The sequence below is a fragment of the Antennarius striatus genome, chromosome 12, assembly GCF_040054535.1.
Source record: "Antennarius striatus isolate MH-2024 chromosome 12, ASM4005453v1, whole genome shotgun sequence".
In the NCBI taxonomy this organism is placed as follows: Eukaryota; Metazoa; Chordata; class Actinopteri; order Lophiiformes; family Antennariidae; genus Antennarius; species Antennarius striatus.
In genome coordinates this window covers 955223-970402 of record NC_090787.1, presented here as the reverse complement: position 1 = coordinate 970402, position 15180 = coordinate 955223, and the positions used below count along the sequence as shown (strand labels likewise).

The window sequence follows — 15180 nt, the reverse complement described above, 5'->3', positions numbered from 1 at the left end:
ATACGACTTCCTGTTTCCTCTTACCACTGCCACGCCTTTAAAGTTAGGTCATGCTGTGTTATTTTGTTGTCAGAAAAGGAAGAGAAATGACTCCAACTTCAAGTTTTATCATTTACCAAATGCCACATCAGTTAGGATAAAGATTGCACCTCGCAAAAACTCATCTTTTCACCCTTTACATTCCAAATCTTGTACATGACTACTGCTAATACATTAATGTTTGTCATGAATATAAATCATTGATGTTATTTTTTTTAAGTGCGTGTCCTTTAAGTCTTCTCAAAGTACAAAGTGTTTTGAGTACAAAGCATCTCTCCATCTCTTAAAAGAATAGGATGTCAGCACACAATGACAAATGAGCAAAATATAAACTCTTGCTAAAAAAAAAAAAAAAAAAGACATTTAATATTCTTAGATGAATTGTTTTCATTTAAAACCCAGTTCTTTAATAAATGTTAATTAAAGTGATGAAAACATATGGCATCCTGACATTTGGGATATTGAGATTCTTTCCATAAAAAGGTGTCATTGTGATGCTGACTCCAGGTGGAGTTTATCAATGGTAACCTCTAGAAAAACTTCACCTGCAATAATGCAGAGCATGAACAGCTTTAAGGTTTATTGCCTGCACCTTTCTCTAACTCACGTGTCGTGGAATTACACGTGTCATCGTAATTATGAGACAGAGGGTCCTCATCACGCTGAATAACAATGTTCTGAATAACAGTCAGAGAAACATGAATGAAGTCTTGTGTAAATGGAGCCTCGTTAATCATATATTTGCATGTAGATATTTGCACAGTGATGAATGGTGCGGTTCTCAACTCAAGGTCTTCCCATTGAGGGGGGGGGTGACGTTCACTCTCTCCCTTGTTCCTTGTCAGAAAAATCAGGGTTTTCCATTAAAATGTTAATGGTACTTAAATGATTTTTCCACTGTGCAAAGGGCAAACAACAAGCGTGAACATACACAGGGAGGAAGAATAGGTGGTAGATTTCCCAGACAAGCGTGTCAGGTCTACATGTTAATTACCTGAAGAGAGATCACTGTGCACATTGAATCAATGGTGATGTGCCATGCAAGAGAATAATCAGACAAGAGATTGACACAAACATGTAGACATAAAACGTCCCCCATTCCCTGTGCTGATGTGGTCTGGGACGAGGGTCAACACCTTTCATTCTGAGGCTACGGCTGTCATTTCTTTTCTGTTGCAGCTACCCACACTCCTATAGGTTTAATACAAATTTTACTCCTAACGCAAACATTATTTTTACTATGGGACAGCTGTGAAACCTACAGTACTTCATTTACTGTACACCAAAAAAAAAATCAGTTTTTGCTGTCAGTGTTGCTAGGAGACAGGTGCATTGCTTAATAGGTAAGGCCAGTAAGAGATGGTGACGTTTTCCGTAGAGCAGATCGAAGAAGGCAGCGGACGTACGCTTTGAGGACCAGCCTGAGAGAGAAGACACAAGGAGGGGAGAAGCAGAGCAGATATCCTGACTCAGAACCATCAGTGAAAAGATTGACTATTTGATTTGAGTTATTCTAAATGGCTGCCACCGGTCTGGATCACAAAAGCTATTCTAATCGCACTGGTAATGAACTGCTTGGGTGCAGAAGCCAGTAGTTCAGTGGAGGAGAAGAAGTGCATAAAAACTGACTCATAGTGAAACGTTTAACAGTAGCCTGGTCAGATGGATCGATTCATCTATCTGTTTGTTTACCTATCTATCTATGGATCTATGGATGGATAGAATACTTCAAACGTTGGACACAGACCAGGACTGACATTCCTGTTTAGTAGTACTGACATGGAGAAGCCGACATTAGCGGTAATCTACCTGCAGTAGCAGCAAGGTCCAAGATGATGGACTTCTGAATCTGTTGGCTAAGTTGGCTGACTGCCACAGAGATGGAGATAACACCATCAGAAATCTGAAGCGCCTCAGCTGAAAATAAGCTTCATCATAACACAATGCAGTGCTAAAGGTTTAGAAAACACCAATTGAGATAATTGTTCCAGTATGTCACACAGCTGCTGTGACACCGACCTTTAAATCTGATGGAGCAGACACAAGTTTCTCTCAGTAATGAGTGTTCTATTGATTTTTCCACTGTGTTCAAACTACCGCCTGAATGAGCCTAAAGCTAGCATGCCTCACTCGTAAGACAACACGCTCGTCTAGGGACAACGCAGCGTTAGGGGTACTTTCTCAAATTGGCTGTTTCATCATGAAACTTTGTCACAGTAATGGAACGGCTTTGGGTTTTTATTTCACATTGTACAGAATAAAATATAGCTGTTGTCTAGATGATTAAAAAAAATAAAGGAAGTAAGAAAGGAAAAAGAGGGAAAGGTCAGGTGATGTGTATTTGATCAGTTAACAAAACACAAAATCAACGAGCGCAATGAGCTGGAAAACATTTGTTTTATTTTCAAATGCTGGTAAGGTGTCCACTGACGTCCAGATAACGGAACAAACACACAGGAACGACTGAAACAGGTTGAAACTTTCTATAACTACCAACATAACTATTGGAGCCCTTTCATTCCCACACAGAAACATCGAGACTAATTCTCCTCTGGACGAGGAAAAGACATCGACCGGCGGCGAGCGCTCGGAGGCATCCAAACACTTTGATACGGGTGCAGCTACACACATTTTACAAAATAACAAACATTGGTCTAAACTTCACAGACAGACACTGTAACAAACCTACATTAAAAAAGACTTTTATCAAATGCAAAGACATGATTGGAACAAGTCTCAGGAGCCAATCAAGTATTGGTTTGTGTTTGCTTTTACTGCTAGATGAGTGCAGATCGCCGCATGAGGACAGGTTGGACAACTTGTCAGTCACAGAAACGCATGCAGCTAAAACTTTGAAGAAGTTTTCTGTCAGTCGCCCGGCCCTCCTTCTTGTCCTTCAGTTGGAAAAATCCACCCAGCTGGGGAATTGGGCTTTAAAACCTTCATGACCTTTCTAAGGATTCCAGCGCTGCATGGAGGCTGAGCATACATTATAAGTGACTCCGGAATGATGGTGGCGGCGAGGGAGAGGAGGACTTGACACTCACACTTGTCAAACCGAAAAGTACAGTTCACCCGAAAATAAATTCTGTCACTTACGACTTTCCCCTTTGCTGATGGGAAGTCAGGCAAAGTTTCTTATTCCACAAAAGATTTCTGGAGCTTCTCGGCAACAACACTGAACTATCATCTCAGGACCAGCACAGAGACACTTCTCTTTTGTTTGGTTTGGTTTTTCTGCCCAATAAAGTCGTACTTTGGTCATGCACCAGTGAGCTCTACAAAACTCCAATTTCAGCCCCACCTTTGGTGACATTAACACCTATTACGGGAGACATCAGATCAAAAATCATAAAGAAAAGAAAATACCAGAACTTTTGACTTATTTTATTAATAAAAACAGCAAAGAAAGACAGAAAATTGCACACATTTATTTAGGGTGTGCTCCCAGTGTTTGGAAGTTTCTGGTTCTGTCTGCTCGAGAGTAATGTCCATTATTATACAGTAGTCAGCGCCAGTGGACATTTTTACCAGGAACTGTGCTTTCCTACAAATGTGTAGGTCTAAATGTTAATATATATGTGTGTGTGTGTGTGTGTGTGTGTGTGTGTGTATGTGTGTGTGTGTGTGTGTGTGTGTGTGTGCGTGTGTATGTGTGTGTGTGTTATTCACACAGGATTATCTGGTATCTCTGTAAGACATTTTTAAAATTTACTCTTTTAATAATCTCACATTATATGAGCCAAAATACAGTTTGTAAGAAATGTCCAAGTCTTCCTGGTTTGAAAAGATTCTTTTCATGCTAATTTTTTTCACTGTAGCCTCTAATCTAAAAGTATGGTGCTAGACAGCTTAGCATGAGCTCTGTGTTAACAAGGACACTCGGGGAAACATTTCAAATTTAAATAGGTAGAGGCACTTATTGCTGCTATGGCCACCGATCTCTCTTTATTGTGTCTGACCCAACACGTGGGGTAACAAACGAACACAAAGATATGCAGGAACCGTACGATCGTCTACGAGCACATGCTTCCACCTACATCAGAGCATACATACCATGTGGGATCATGGTGCCTCTGAAGACATCGGATTCAGCCTGACTGCTATCCAACGTCATTCACACGAGTGTTTGTTGTTGTTGTTTTTTACATATTGTAACAAGTCCCTGTCTTCCTTAGTTTTCTGTAATTGCTGTAACACTACATTTATGAGAATGTACACAAATATCAAGACAACTACGAATGGGTTTCGAGCAAATACCGACTGAACCTTCACTTGCAGGTGAACTGTTCCATTAATGCACAGTGCTTTGGCATGAAAGTCCCCTTGGAGTAGGCACTTAGACACAATCAACCCCTGACCAGAAAAGTAAGCCATTATCAATTAGACGTGGTCCAGTTGGGTTCCAAATAAATATGATTCTGCTGCAGTCGATTCAACGGAAGTGTTTTATGAAATATAAATGCATCTGTTGTCATTTGTTGTTAACAGTCGACATAAATTCTACGGTGACATTCACCCCAAATACAATCGTAGCTACAGTAAAAGAATCCGAACTCGATCAGTACACACAGCAGCTTTAGCTGTCCTCATTTCGGTACGGAGGCTAAAATATCTTTTTTTTAATGACAGCTTTTCCTCATTTTGTCTCACGTGACACAACGCAGTGTTAGCAGTTATTTCACTGGTCAGGATTGTGAAGGACTGTTATGCAGGATCATTTTTAAAAAATGAAAGTATAGGAAACAAATGCCCTTTACCTTATACTGTGACATGGAGCACATACAGTCAATAAAGGTGACTGGGAGACACAGTCGTCCTCCTCGTTCATCTTAGTCCAAATTCAATCTCACTATGGATTGACGGCAGAGAGGGAACATTCATCTCTCTGGTCTGGATCTTTCACTTGTGTGAGTTGAATGTGAGTGGTGCTACTTTGTTAAATTTGTGCTATCACGTTGGCCCTGCCTGCTCTTGAGCCGGATTTAGTGGCATTGAACAAAGTCTCATCAAATGATTTGGAATATTACAAAAGATATTAATTGCTAGGCTGAGAAAACAAGTTTAGTCACTGAGAGACTTTCAATAATGTGCTCAAAAACACTGGTGATAGAGAGCTGAAACAGCATTTCAGTCTTTTTTTTTTTTTTACATCTCTGCAAATTTTCTCAAGTATTTACAGACAGACAGACAGACAGACAGACAGACAGACAGACAGACAGACAGACAGACAGACAGACAGACAGACAGACAGACAGACACACATTTTGACTGCGGCTCTGCTAAAGAACTGTGCTGATGGTATCAAAGTCCTTGCTGATCTGAGAGCTGCTGGGCAGTGACTTGAGGTACTCCAGGTGCCTCCTGGCATCCTCTTGATTGTGTCTCACGTAGTAGATGACGTACGCTATCACCATGGTGAACCATCCGAACATGGTGACGAACATGGCTATGTCGGTGGTCTTGTGGTGGAAGTTGCAGAAGTTGATCCCTGAGTCCAGAACCTGGATGACCGGTTTGCCTGCATATTCCTCCTGCACCGCCGTGTAGCAGATCACATCGTTCACCGTCTCTGGGTCCAGCCTCAGTTCCCGCAGGACTTCCTGCAGCGTGCACTCGCAGTGCCACGGATTGTTTGAGAGGCTGATTTTTGCTCGCAGACGGGAAAACGCCTCTTTGGGGACACTTTGGATGTGATTGTTTGACAGATCAAGGACAAGGAGGCTGTCAGAAACACCTTGAAAAGCTCCCACGTCCACAGTCTCAATGTTATTGTTCGACAGGTCCAGTTCCTGGAGGTAGTGCAGCTCTTTGAAGGCGTAGTTGGGAATGTGGGTGATGTGGTTGGATGCCAAAAGTAGGACAACAGTATCTCTTGGAAGATCTGTTGGGATCTTCTCCAAGCTGCGAGACACACACTGGACTACGGTCATGCCGCTCTTTTCTATACACTGACAACTCATGGGACAAGGCGTCACTGGCCTGATCACCAGGAGTAATCCAAGGAGTAAGCCCCAGAAGAGGGCAAAATGATCAATGATAGGGGGTTTCCTGGGCATATCAGGCCCTGCTATTTCTTGCATAATCAGCAGCAACCTCCCACTGGTCCAGTCATAGTTTCACCCGCTTCTTGGAATTAAAAACCGAAGTGTGCAGCTTCTAAAATAAATATACGAGCTTATTTTGAGAAAAGCCTTTCAAACTGATTTCACATAATCTTTCAAAATAGGTTTCAGGAGTGCTCTTCCAAAAACGGAGACATTCGCTCAGCATATTCCAGCAGGGAAGAAGCCTAATCTCGAGACCTTGAATGCTTCAAATTCAGGAGCCGTGGCTTGTTGATCACTAAAGGAAAAGAGAAAAGAAGACTGGTGTTACTGTTGAGCAGGAAAACACATTTTAATCTTTGGATGCAGCAGGGAGACGACATTAGGGCACAGCCAGTGTACTTATGAAGGATCAAACTCATCCAAACGATAAGTCATTTCTGCATGCACAGGTAATTGTATTGTCTTCCCAAACTGAGCCAACGCTATCCTCACAATGTGAAGAACGTGTAATGTGATTATTGAGAGAAATCCATTCACTTTAGCAAATCCCATCAACCAGGTGGCACACTCCTGGTTCACGACCCGCATTCTCTATTTCATTTAAGAGCAGGAAATTGACTTCTGCTTTGTCGTCTATACACACAACTCCTTCTGTATGCATGTCAGTGTCACAAAATACTTTAATTCATTGCAGGAGGACGACAATAAAAGCCGCCCATCTCCTTTCTGCACAACAATGGCACTGGGTCTCCTTCACAGGGGCATGATGAGCTCCACAAAGACTCCGTCTGTCCTGCAGGAGGATCCCCGCTTCAGGACGGAGCACCCTCTGATGGGCTACACTGATCACTCACCGAACCCCACGCTGCGTCCGAGGTCATCCGCCCCGTGTAGCCCCATGTGTCTTCTCTTTTTATTTATATTTTTCCCCCTTTGTCTGCAGCATGGACCTGGAGTCTTAAATAAACCACTCACGTTCCCATCAGTCTGGGCTCAGCGGGGTGGGGGGGTAGGAGAGAGGTGCCATCTGCGCTCTGGGCGGCTAGAACACCCTGCGGTTAAATGATGACACTCCTGAACCATTAGGTGAAGTACTCTCTAAAACCTACAACCAATCAGCGGCACAAGTCAGGGATGTTCTACATGAGTCCAGTTGATGACGCCGACTTGCTGAGTAAACACCACAACTGGTAACATCATTTTATAACATTGAAATCACACACAAGAGATTCTGTCAGTATAATATTACAAATATAAATATTCATGGGTTAATAACTCCGTTGAGAGGTGCTTACCTGGAAGATTCTTAGTTTGGAAATCATTTCTAGTCCTTTTAATCCAGCCCCCGTGTCGTGGTACCAAAGCGCAGATGTGGCACCGAGAGTTTGCTCCCATCACGCCCGAATCATCTCCAAAGGAAGCTGAGTGTTTCTGGGAATAAATGGTCTAAAACAAAGAAACAAAACAACAAAAGTAGTCTACAGTGCGATAGGTTTACTTGAATCATTTACATTTCCTTGAGGGAATAAGAGGTGAAAAACTTCCATCACAGCCCGCGGCGAAGTTAGGAATTCTCCGAGTCCTCAGATCTGACTGTCTGAAAGCACAAGACGAACTTGTTGGTGAAGACTTTAATGGAGGAGGTGGTTGAGGTGGGGTCCCGAATAAACCAGGTTCCCGACGCGCATTTCCGTCTGCGCCGCGCGTCCGTGGCTCAATCCTGGGGAGTCCCGGCTGGGTCTGGACCGGCTGCTGTGGCGCCGCCAGCTCTCCTCCCCTCTCCTCCGGTCCAGTCTGTCTGTCTGTCCTCCTGGCGGTCTCTCCTGCACCTCCCCTCTGCTCCGGTCCTTGTTCTCTCCAAGACAAGCAATCAAACTAAATCTAAAAAAAAAAGGACGCAGGTGCGCAAAACGAGAGACACACTGATCTCCAACACCCCCGTAAGGACTCACAACTCTTACAGCTGAAATGCAGCACAAACATGCTGGATGCGTAAAAGGAAACGTTTTCTGCACTTCTAGGAATCTCTTACATATGATTTATCGATAATGTCTTGAGGAAAGACTGATTAAGGATCCAAGGCTGCTGTCAAACAGCTGAAGACCTTGTCCGTGTCTCATTGAACTGAGCAGTAGGATATTGATCATTGTTAATCAACCCAGGTGTAGATGTAAGCCGCGCAGCAGTGGATCAAGATGTCACTTTTGAGTCGTGGATTGTGTTCTAGGGGTAATTGCCCGCATCGAGCCGCGGGGGTTTATCCCACACTCACAAACTGCATGTTAAGTAGACAGAACACGTTTGGTTTGTTTTAACACCTCATGCCCCAGGGCGTCATGGCACTGCATTCATGGCCATTATTTATGTAACATTTAACATCCAAGATGAATGCCTAAAACATATATGTAACTTCTTTTTTTTTACCTTTACTTATGAAGGATGCAAGTTTCTCCTATGACCTACACTAGTTATGTGCTTGGTCCATTTTGTTTTCAGGATTATGCAAATATCAATGGAATTTTCGCCCCAACTGGGCCCTGAACCATTGCTGCTTCCTATCCTAGAAGGGGTAACATTTTGGGATTTTTTAAAATTATACTTTAACATTGTGAGACTGGGAAGTTTTCATATTTATTTATTTTTTGCTTTTCAGAAATCAGGATTAAGCTCATCCACAGATGCTTCCACGTGTCGCGACCTTGGTTGAATGATTATATGAAGCGAGTGTCATCCCCAGAATGAGTATAGCTGCATCAGTATGGGAAATGCATTCCCTTGTGACCTTAAATGATTAAATGTATACATGGCAGCGGATGCACTTCAGCATTCAGCATCCTGGTTTTATTTCATGTCATTAAATCACACAGCATTAAGGGGCCTTAAATCACAGTCAGCGTCGTTTCCTACAGAGAGTAATGCATGTAGAATTTAGGGCAGGTTATCAACACAGTGTCACACCAATCTTCCAAATAACCTTGAGAAGAGCAAAATAATTTGGACTTGAAAAAAGCTTTTTTTTTCACCTGCCACTTCAATTCCATTTGCACCCCCCCGCCCCCCGCCGCCCCTAATCATGTGATTCAAATATAGGTCAGCTGGTCCTGTTGTTCCAGGTGTGGTGTGTGTGTGTGTGTGTGTGTGTGTGTGTGAGGCGCACACGTGTTTCATGAGGCCAATCCAGTTCATTCCAGCTGGCCCGATGAATCGTACTGTGTAATCAGATGAAGTCCTGCGTTTGATATGGGATAGCAAAACTAAAATGCATCATGGATCTGATGTAACCGAGGTGTCGCACATGATACGTGTTCTAAGACCTATTTGTTTAGTTTATTTCCCTTCATCTGTGTAATTACATGTATAATTATAATTGATGGCCTGATCGTGACAACCTATAGTCTGGTAAAATAAAATACTCTATTCTTTGTTATTTTACTTCACACTATAAAACACATTTTTTCCACCATCAGTCCAATAAAACCTTTTATCCATATCAGTCAATATCCACCTTGAGGATCACGTGTCTGCTGGATCTTTTCCCAGCTTGCTTTGGGTGAGAGGTTGGGTACACCCCAGATGAGACACCAACTCATCACATCCATCCATGCATGCTCACAGCCACACCTCCAGATAAGTTGGTGTAGACCAATTCTCATCAGTAACAGAATCAGTAACAGTCCTGAACTATTGGCTCGCAAACATTTTCAGCATTTTACATTTCTTTGAGTGAAAAATGCAGATGTAAATTATCCCCCAAGAGAATTTATGCTGCAGACAAACTTCCCTTTTAACAATAATTGGAAGAGAAAGACATAACTTCGAGGTCAGTGAATGACAGCGAGAACCAGTTTTCACAATTATTGTACTACAATAAATAAACATGCAAGTTTTTCATAGAGGGTTTCAACAGTGCCAGCATTTACTGTTCTCATCTGGGAGTTCTATTAGTTCAGCAAACCTATAAAGAAAAACAAGTTAAATGGCAACATAACACACTGTCGGTCAGCCTTAGACGCCAATCAAATACCACTGTGAGACAGGAGCACAGAAAAAAAAATCGGTTTGAAATTTGTTCCAGCTTAGTCTGCAGCAGCAGAATGAGAAATGCAATCCCGATTAAGATATACACTCTGATGATTCTATCTTGGCCTTCATTCTTCTACATTTATCCTAATTATTTGTGAATTTAAGATTCTGGACATCTAAATGAATCAACCGGCCAATGACCAAGAGGAGTCGGCCTCTTGCATCAGCAGAGCGAGCAGCAGAGAGCGTGGTTGGAGGGAGATAATATCTGCTGCTCTTTTTTTTTTTTTTTTCATTTTGAATTTTGTTGTGAAAGTCATTTTATTGGTGTGAGAATGAAAAGCATTCAGATAAGAGGGTGTTCATTTGTAAATTTACCTATCAGCTCAGTACAGCAGAGGTGAGTCCTGGCTGTCACACAGTGTGTGCAAAATGAATTTCACTGCTTCTATAATGACGTTTCCGCAAGATTCATTTTATGCCTTACAAGCAGTTTGGAAGTCCCTGCAGTCTGGCTTTGAGACTTTAAACATACAAATATGATTATTCAAACCAACTCTACATTATAAGCTGAACAGCGAAGCTAGAATGGCACTTAGTAGGTTACATACCTCCTCCTAAGAAGAATGATCCGTCATGTCTTCTTGGTTTAAAAAAGGAGGACCTCCCACGACGCGCTAAAGTTGATGTTGTTGTTTTTTCACAGAGCAGAACAATTTTTTGCATCTACACAAATCTATATTAAGTCAGATCTATCTATCTATCTATCTATCTATCTATCTATCTATCTATCTATCTATCTATCTATCTATCTATCTATCTATCTATCTATCTATCTATCTATCTATCTATATGAATTTTGTTGTGAAAGTCACAATAAAATATATATATAAATACCTCCTGTGTGTGTGTCTATACTGTATATATATATATATATATATATATATATATATATATATATATATATATAGTCTGAAACTTGTTTGACTTACAGTAACTGTTTCTGGATATCTTCATATCTCCATCCTGCTGTCTCTCTGTTCTGCTTAACTTCTCCTTGAAGACGGACTGGTGACCCCCGCCGTGTTAAGGATGTTAAGGACTGGTGACCCCCGCCGTGTTAAGGATGTTAAGGACTGGTGACCCCCGCCGTGTTAAGGAGGTGAAGTCATCGATGCAGCGCTGGGGTCCAGCAGAGACAGAAGACAAAACAGAATATAACTATCCTAACACCTGTGAGTGAGGGAAACCAGAGTTTACTTCCAAATGAGATCATGTGTCAGCGACACATGGAATGTCTCAGCAGAGACAACACAACACTCACCCTGGTTTCCCATTGGCCAATCTGTTTGGAGTGGCTAGTGTCAGTCTAGCTGGTCGAACAGGAGATCCAAACCGACCGCCGGGTTTCAATAGAAGATCACAGAAAGGAACAAAGACAACCAGCAAACTGATCAGGAGCGTCAGTTCTGATCCAGCCCCCCCCCCCCCTGTACCTCGTGGAAAATGAAACTGAGCGATTCAGAACGATACTTCTGAACCCTCTACGACACGGAAACTGATCTTAAGAGCTCCAAGTCCTGTTGCACACAGTGTTTTTGAAGGTCCTTCTCTGTATTAAAACAAACTCTCCATTTGTCATGACAACAACAAGCAGGATGATGCAGAAATCCTTTTTCTCCCTCCTTCCTATTTTTGTACTATTATACTGATATTTCCTCCCTTGCTGTCTTCTAGAATGAAGACTGGCTGCAGCATCTTTTTTTTTTTTTTTTTTTTTAAACTTTCCTCTTTAAAAACCACACTGACTGCAAACCATTAGTCATCATTCACTTAGTCTCAATTTAGTGAAGCATGATACAATAAATTAGAACCAGTGAGACCAAATAAGCTGAATACAAAAGAATTACAGTGGCGACGCTGGGTTTTTATCTTCACAAACATCTGCTGAGCATGGTGGTTGCATACAACTTGATAAGGGGGTCACAATGGTGGTCAAACGTGGCTCGATTCTGCTGGAATGCTCCTGTTAAGACACACAAAGGAAGGCTGTAGGAGTCACATAATAGCAAGTCAAAGCCAGTAATACTGAGTACAGCTGTTAAAGCTGCAGCAGATATCCGCTGCGTTAGCCACCAGCAACATGCAGCAGCTTTCCATGTCAGCAACTCCAGCTAACTCTCTGCAACTGCAGTAAAGAAGGAAGCAAAGAAACACAAAAGGCAGAGGAGAGTAAGTGTCTAACAGCTCATCATTTACCTCCGTATCAATTTATCTTGATCTATGAAGCCAAGCACCAAATTACTCCGAGCCTTTTTTTTTGCTTCCCAGGAGAAGCAAAAAAAAGGTGTTTTATTCATCATGTTTTCAAGGGGAAAGAAGCTGATTAGAGGGATGTTGATCCTGTTATTCCACATTTTCCTAATGATTATCACCCCTGTGAAGAGTTGCTAATGATGACCATCTATTTATATTACACAGATTAGGGTACATTTGACTAGCCCCAGTCTGAAATTGCCCCTGGCAGAACTAATAACAGCTCCAAACACATTCATCCAACTTCGACAAGAGCCAAGGGAGATGGGCTGCTGATATCCGATCAGTGGTTTGTGACACTGAAGACAAAGTACCGCCATGTATTCTGGACGCGGTGTGGAGCTCTGCGTGGAAAAACCAAAACGTCTAGTTGACGCCACTGAGGCGTTTGCCCTCCTCTTCCTTTTCACCTGCTTCTTAATGGATCTCTGAAACCGGCAGAGGAGACAAATTACACTTGCAATGCCTCCAGTCGATTCGCCTACTTACTTATCCAAGTGTATCACTTTGAATTCTTGTAACAAAGCAGATTCATCTCTTTCGAAGAGTTTCGAGAACACGCTGATGAGGGGAGACAATTCATCACAATTACCTGCTTACAACAGCATCGTCCACGTAAGCAGAGCTAATAACGTCGGTGCACGGGGAGTTGGTGTGTAATTGATTACGTCTTGAGCTGCTGGTGTGTCACCCTGTTACACACTAACTAACTAAGAGAGCTCAGACTGTACCGATGCCAGGCAGAACATTAGTAAAAGTCAGGCATTGTGCTATTTTAGTCCTCAGTATGTAGGTATGTTCCATACTTACATATTTGTACAAAACACTTCAAATTTTGGATGAACAGCAACTCATCACTCTGGCAGGTGGACCACACATTTTGCTAATAATTAAGAGATTAAGTTCTACAGATCTTCTTCTGTAAAATGATTGTTGGTGAATATTTGGGTGTCATTGAACAACAGAAAAAAAGCCTCTTGGTATTTATAATTTAATGACAATTTCAGTGCAAAATTTGGAAATCAGTTTAAACATCGCTTCCTGTCTAACATGTCACAAAAGTTTTATGAATTGCAGTTCAACAAATGTTGTAATGTGTTAGTACAACAGGTGTTTAATGCTGCTGCAGGGAATTAATAAAGGGAGTTTCATAGCAGTACGTTGTTTCCACAGCTCGTGTTTCTAGTCTTTGAACATGAATGCAAGCAAATGCTCCTCATTCGGAGCTGAGCATCTGACGAATGACAAAACCGTGTCGGTGTTCTAATTCACTGGTTTTGGTGGAATGAAATGAAAAAGTAAATCAAACATGTGCAAGGTTACATTAGAGTACAACATCTTTTTTCAATGTTCACATCGGAACAAATGGATTTATTTCAAAACAGAAAGTGCCACGAATGCCCTCAAGTGCTCTCCCTTGACTTAAGAATCGCTGCTTCCTTTAGACGAATGGAGTTTCATTTGTGGGTCTATTGTGTCATGTGTTTAATATAAATGGTATAATTTAGGTTGGATTAACTGCTTGGATGGCCGCACAGTGAAAATGCAAGAAGGATTGTTTTCTGGTTAGTCTATTCAGCAGTGCTGCTGTGGACGGCGCAGCTTAGGCACCATTTTCTGCACCTTCGTACATCTTCCTTGTGGCGAACTCCATCAGAACAACAATTTCATGGCTGAAAAATGCCAAATTTAAAGGATACGGTTGGTGATTTCTTTCTTTAATATCGACTCTTGCCCAAAACCGACGATGACTCCATCTATGTATTACTCGTACTGACATGAGTCAGTGTATTTAATGTATTTATGCCAGAAAATCATCATTTCTTCCATACACTTTATTTATACTTTAATCTGACAAATGAATGTGGTAATGGACAGTTTAGTGCTATTTTTCTCCTGTAATGAGCTCAGGAAGACATCAGTCATTTTCAGTGCTTTAATACTATATCAAAACTTCATGAAAAGAAATTGACAATGTTGTTTTAGTTAAAAACACACATACATCTTTTTTTTTTCAAAATGAACTACAAAGAAGGGAGGGCTTTCTTTTTCATTCCTTTTTCTGTAGTTGCTATACAGTTTATGAAAAGAAATTCTATTAAGTAACTATTTCTACAGTTGCACAAACCGAACACAAATCTGTATTTTTCACAGAGATTTTGACGCTGAATAAAACCTTGGACTGATGTCTGTATCCCAATGTCTAACCAGTCCTTGGAATCAGAGCGTCATTCGTGTGTGTTGTTAGTGTGGCCAATTAAAACGATTCCCATACACAAGTCAAGGTCATTCCAGTGTGAGTGTGAAATGAAAAACAGCTTCATTTGTGACAAACAAGCTTCAGGAAGGTTTCTGTGATGAATGATAAGCAGCAAACTGCATTTTGTATTTGCATGCAAACTTTATACTTGACCACAAATAATGTTCATTAATCAAACTTTATTTACTTCACTTTTGTTATTTTTGATGCTATTTTGCAGTGCTTGTTCTTCATTAAGCTTGAAATGAACTTTTGATGCGAGCAGATGCTCTGATTCTATATGAGGAAACATAATAAGTACAAAGTGACGACTCAGCATCATCACTTTAAATAAAAAGAAATGTTCTTTTATCCCAAGATCATGAATCATCCATAAGCTAAATCACCTGGAGTTTTAAGATTGCAAATATAGGTTGGACTCATTTCTTACCGAGCGAGCCTTCTGGTAGCCATGGGACGACTCAGGACAGCTGCTGCTCTTTAAGGGACAGA

The 15180-nt window shown here is 41.4% G+C and overlaps 1 protein-coding gene across 1 annotated transcript; it reads right to left on the bottom strand.

Annotated features, from left to right (window-relative positions):
* Nucleotides 1-2431: 2431 nt before the first annotated feature.
* On the bottom strand, nucleotides 2432-7856 carry LOC137605113 (leucine-rich repeat-containing protein 3-like). The gene is made up of 2 exons (XM_068329533.1): nucleotides 7385-7856; nucleotides 2432-6384 (listed from the first exon to the last, which is right to left on the bottom strand). Exon 2 carries the CDS (start codon nucleotides 6120-6122, stop codon nucleotides 5322-5324), a length of 801 nt encoding a protein of 266 aa, XP_068185634.1. The 5' UTR covers nucleotides 6123-6384; nucleotides 7385-7856; the 3' UTR covers nucleotides 2432-5321.
* Nucleotides 7857-15180: the final 7324 nt, after the last annotated feature.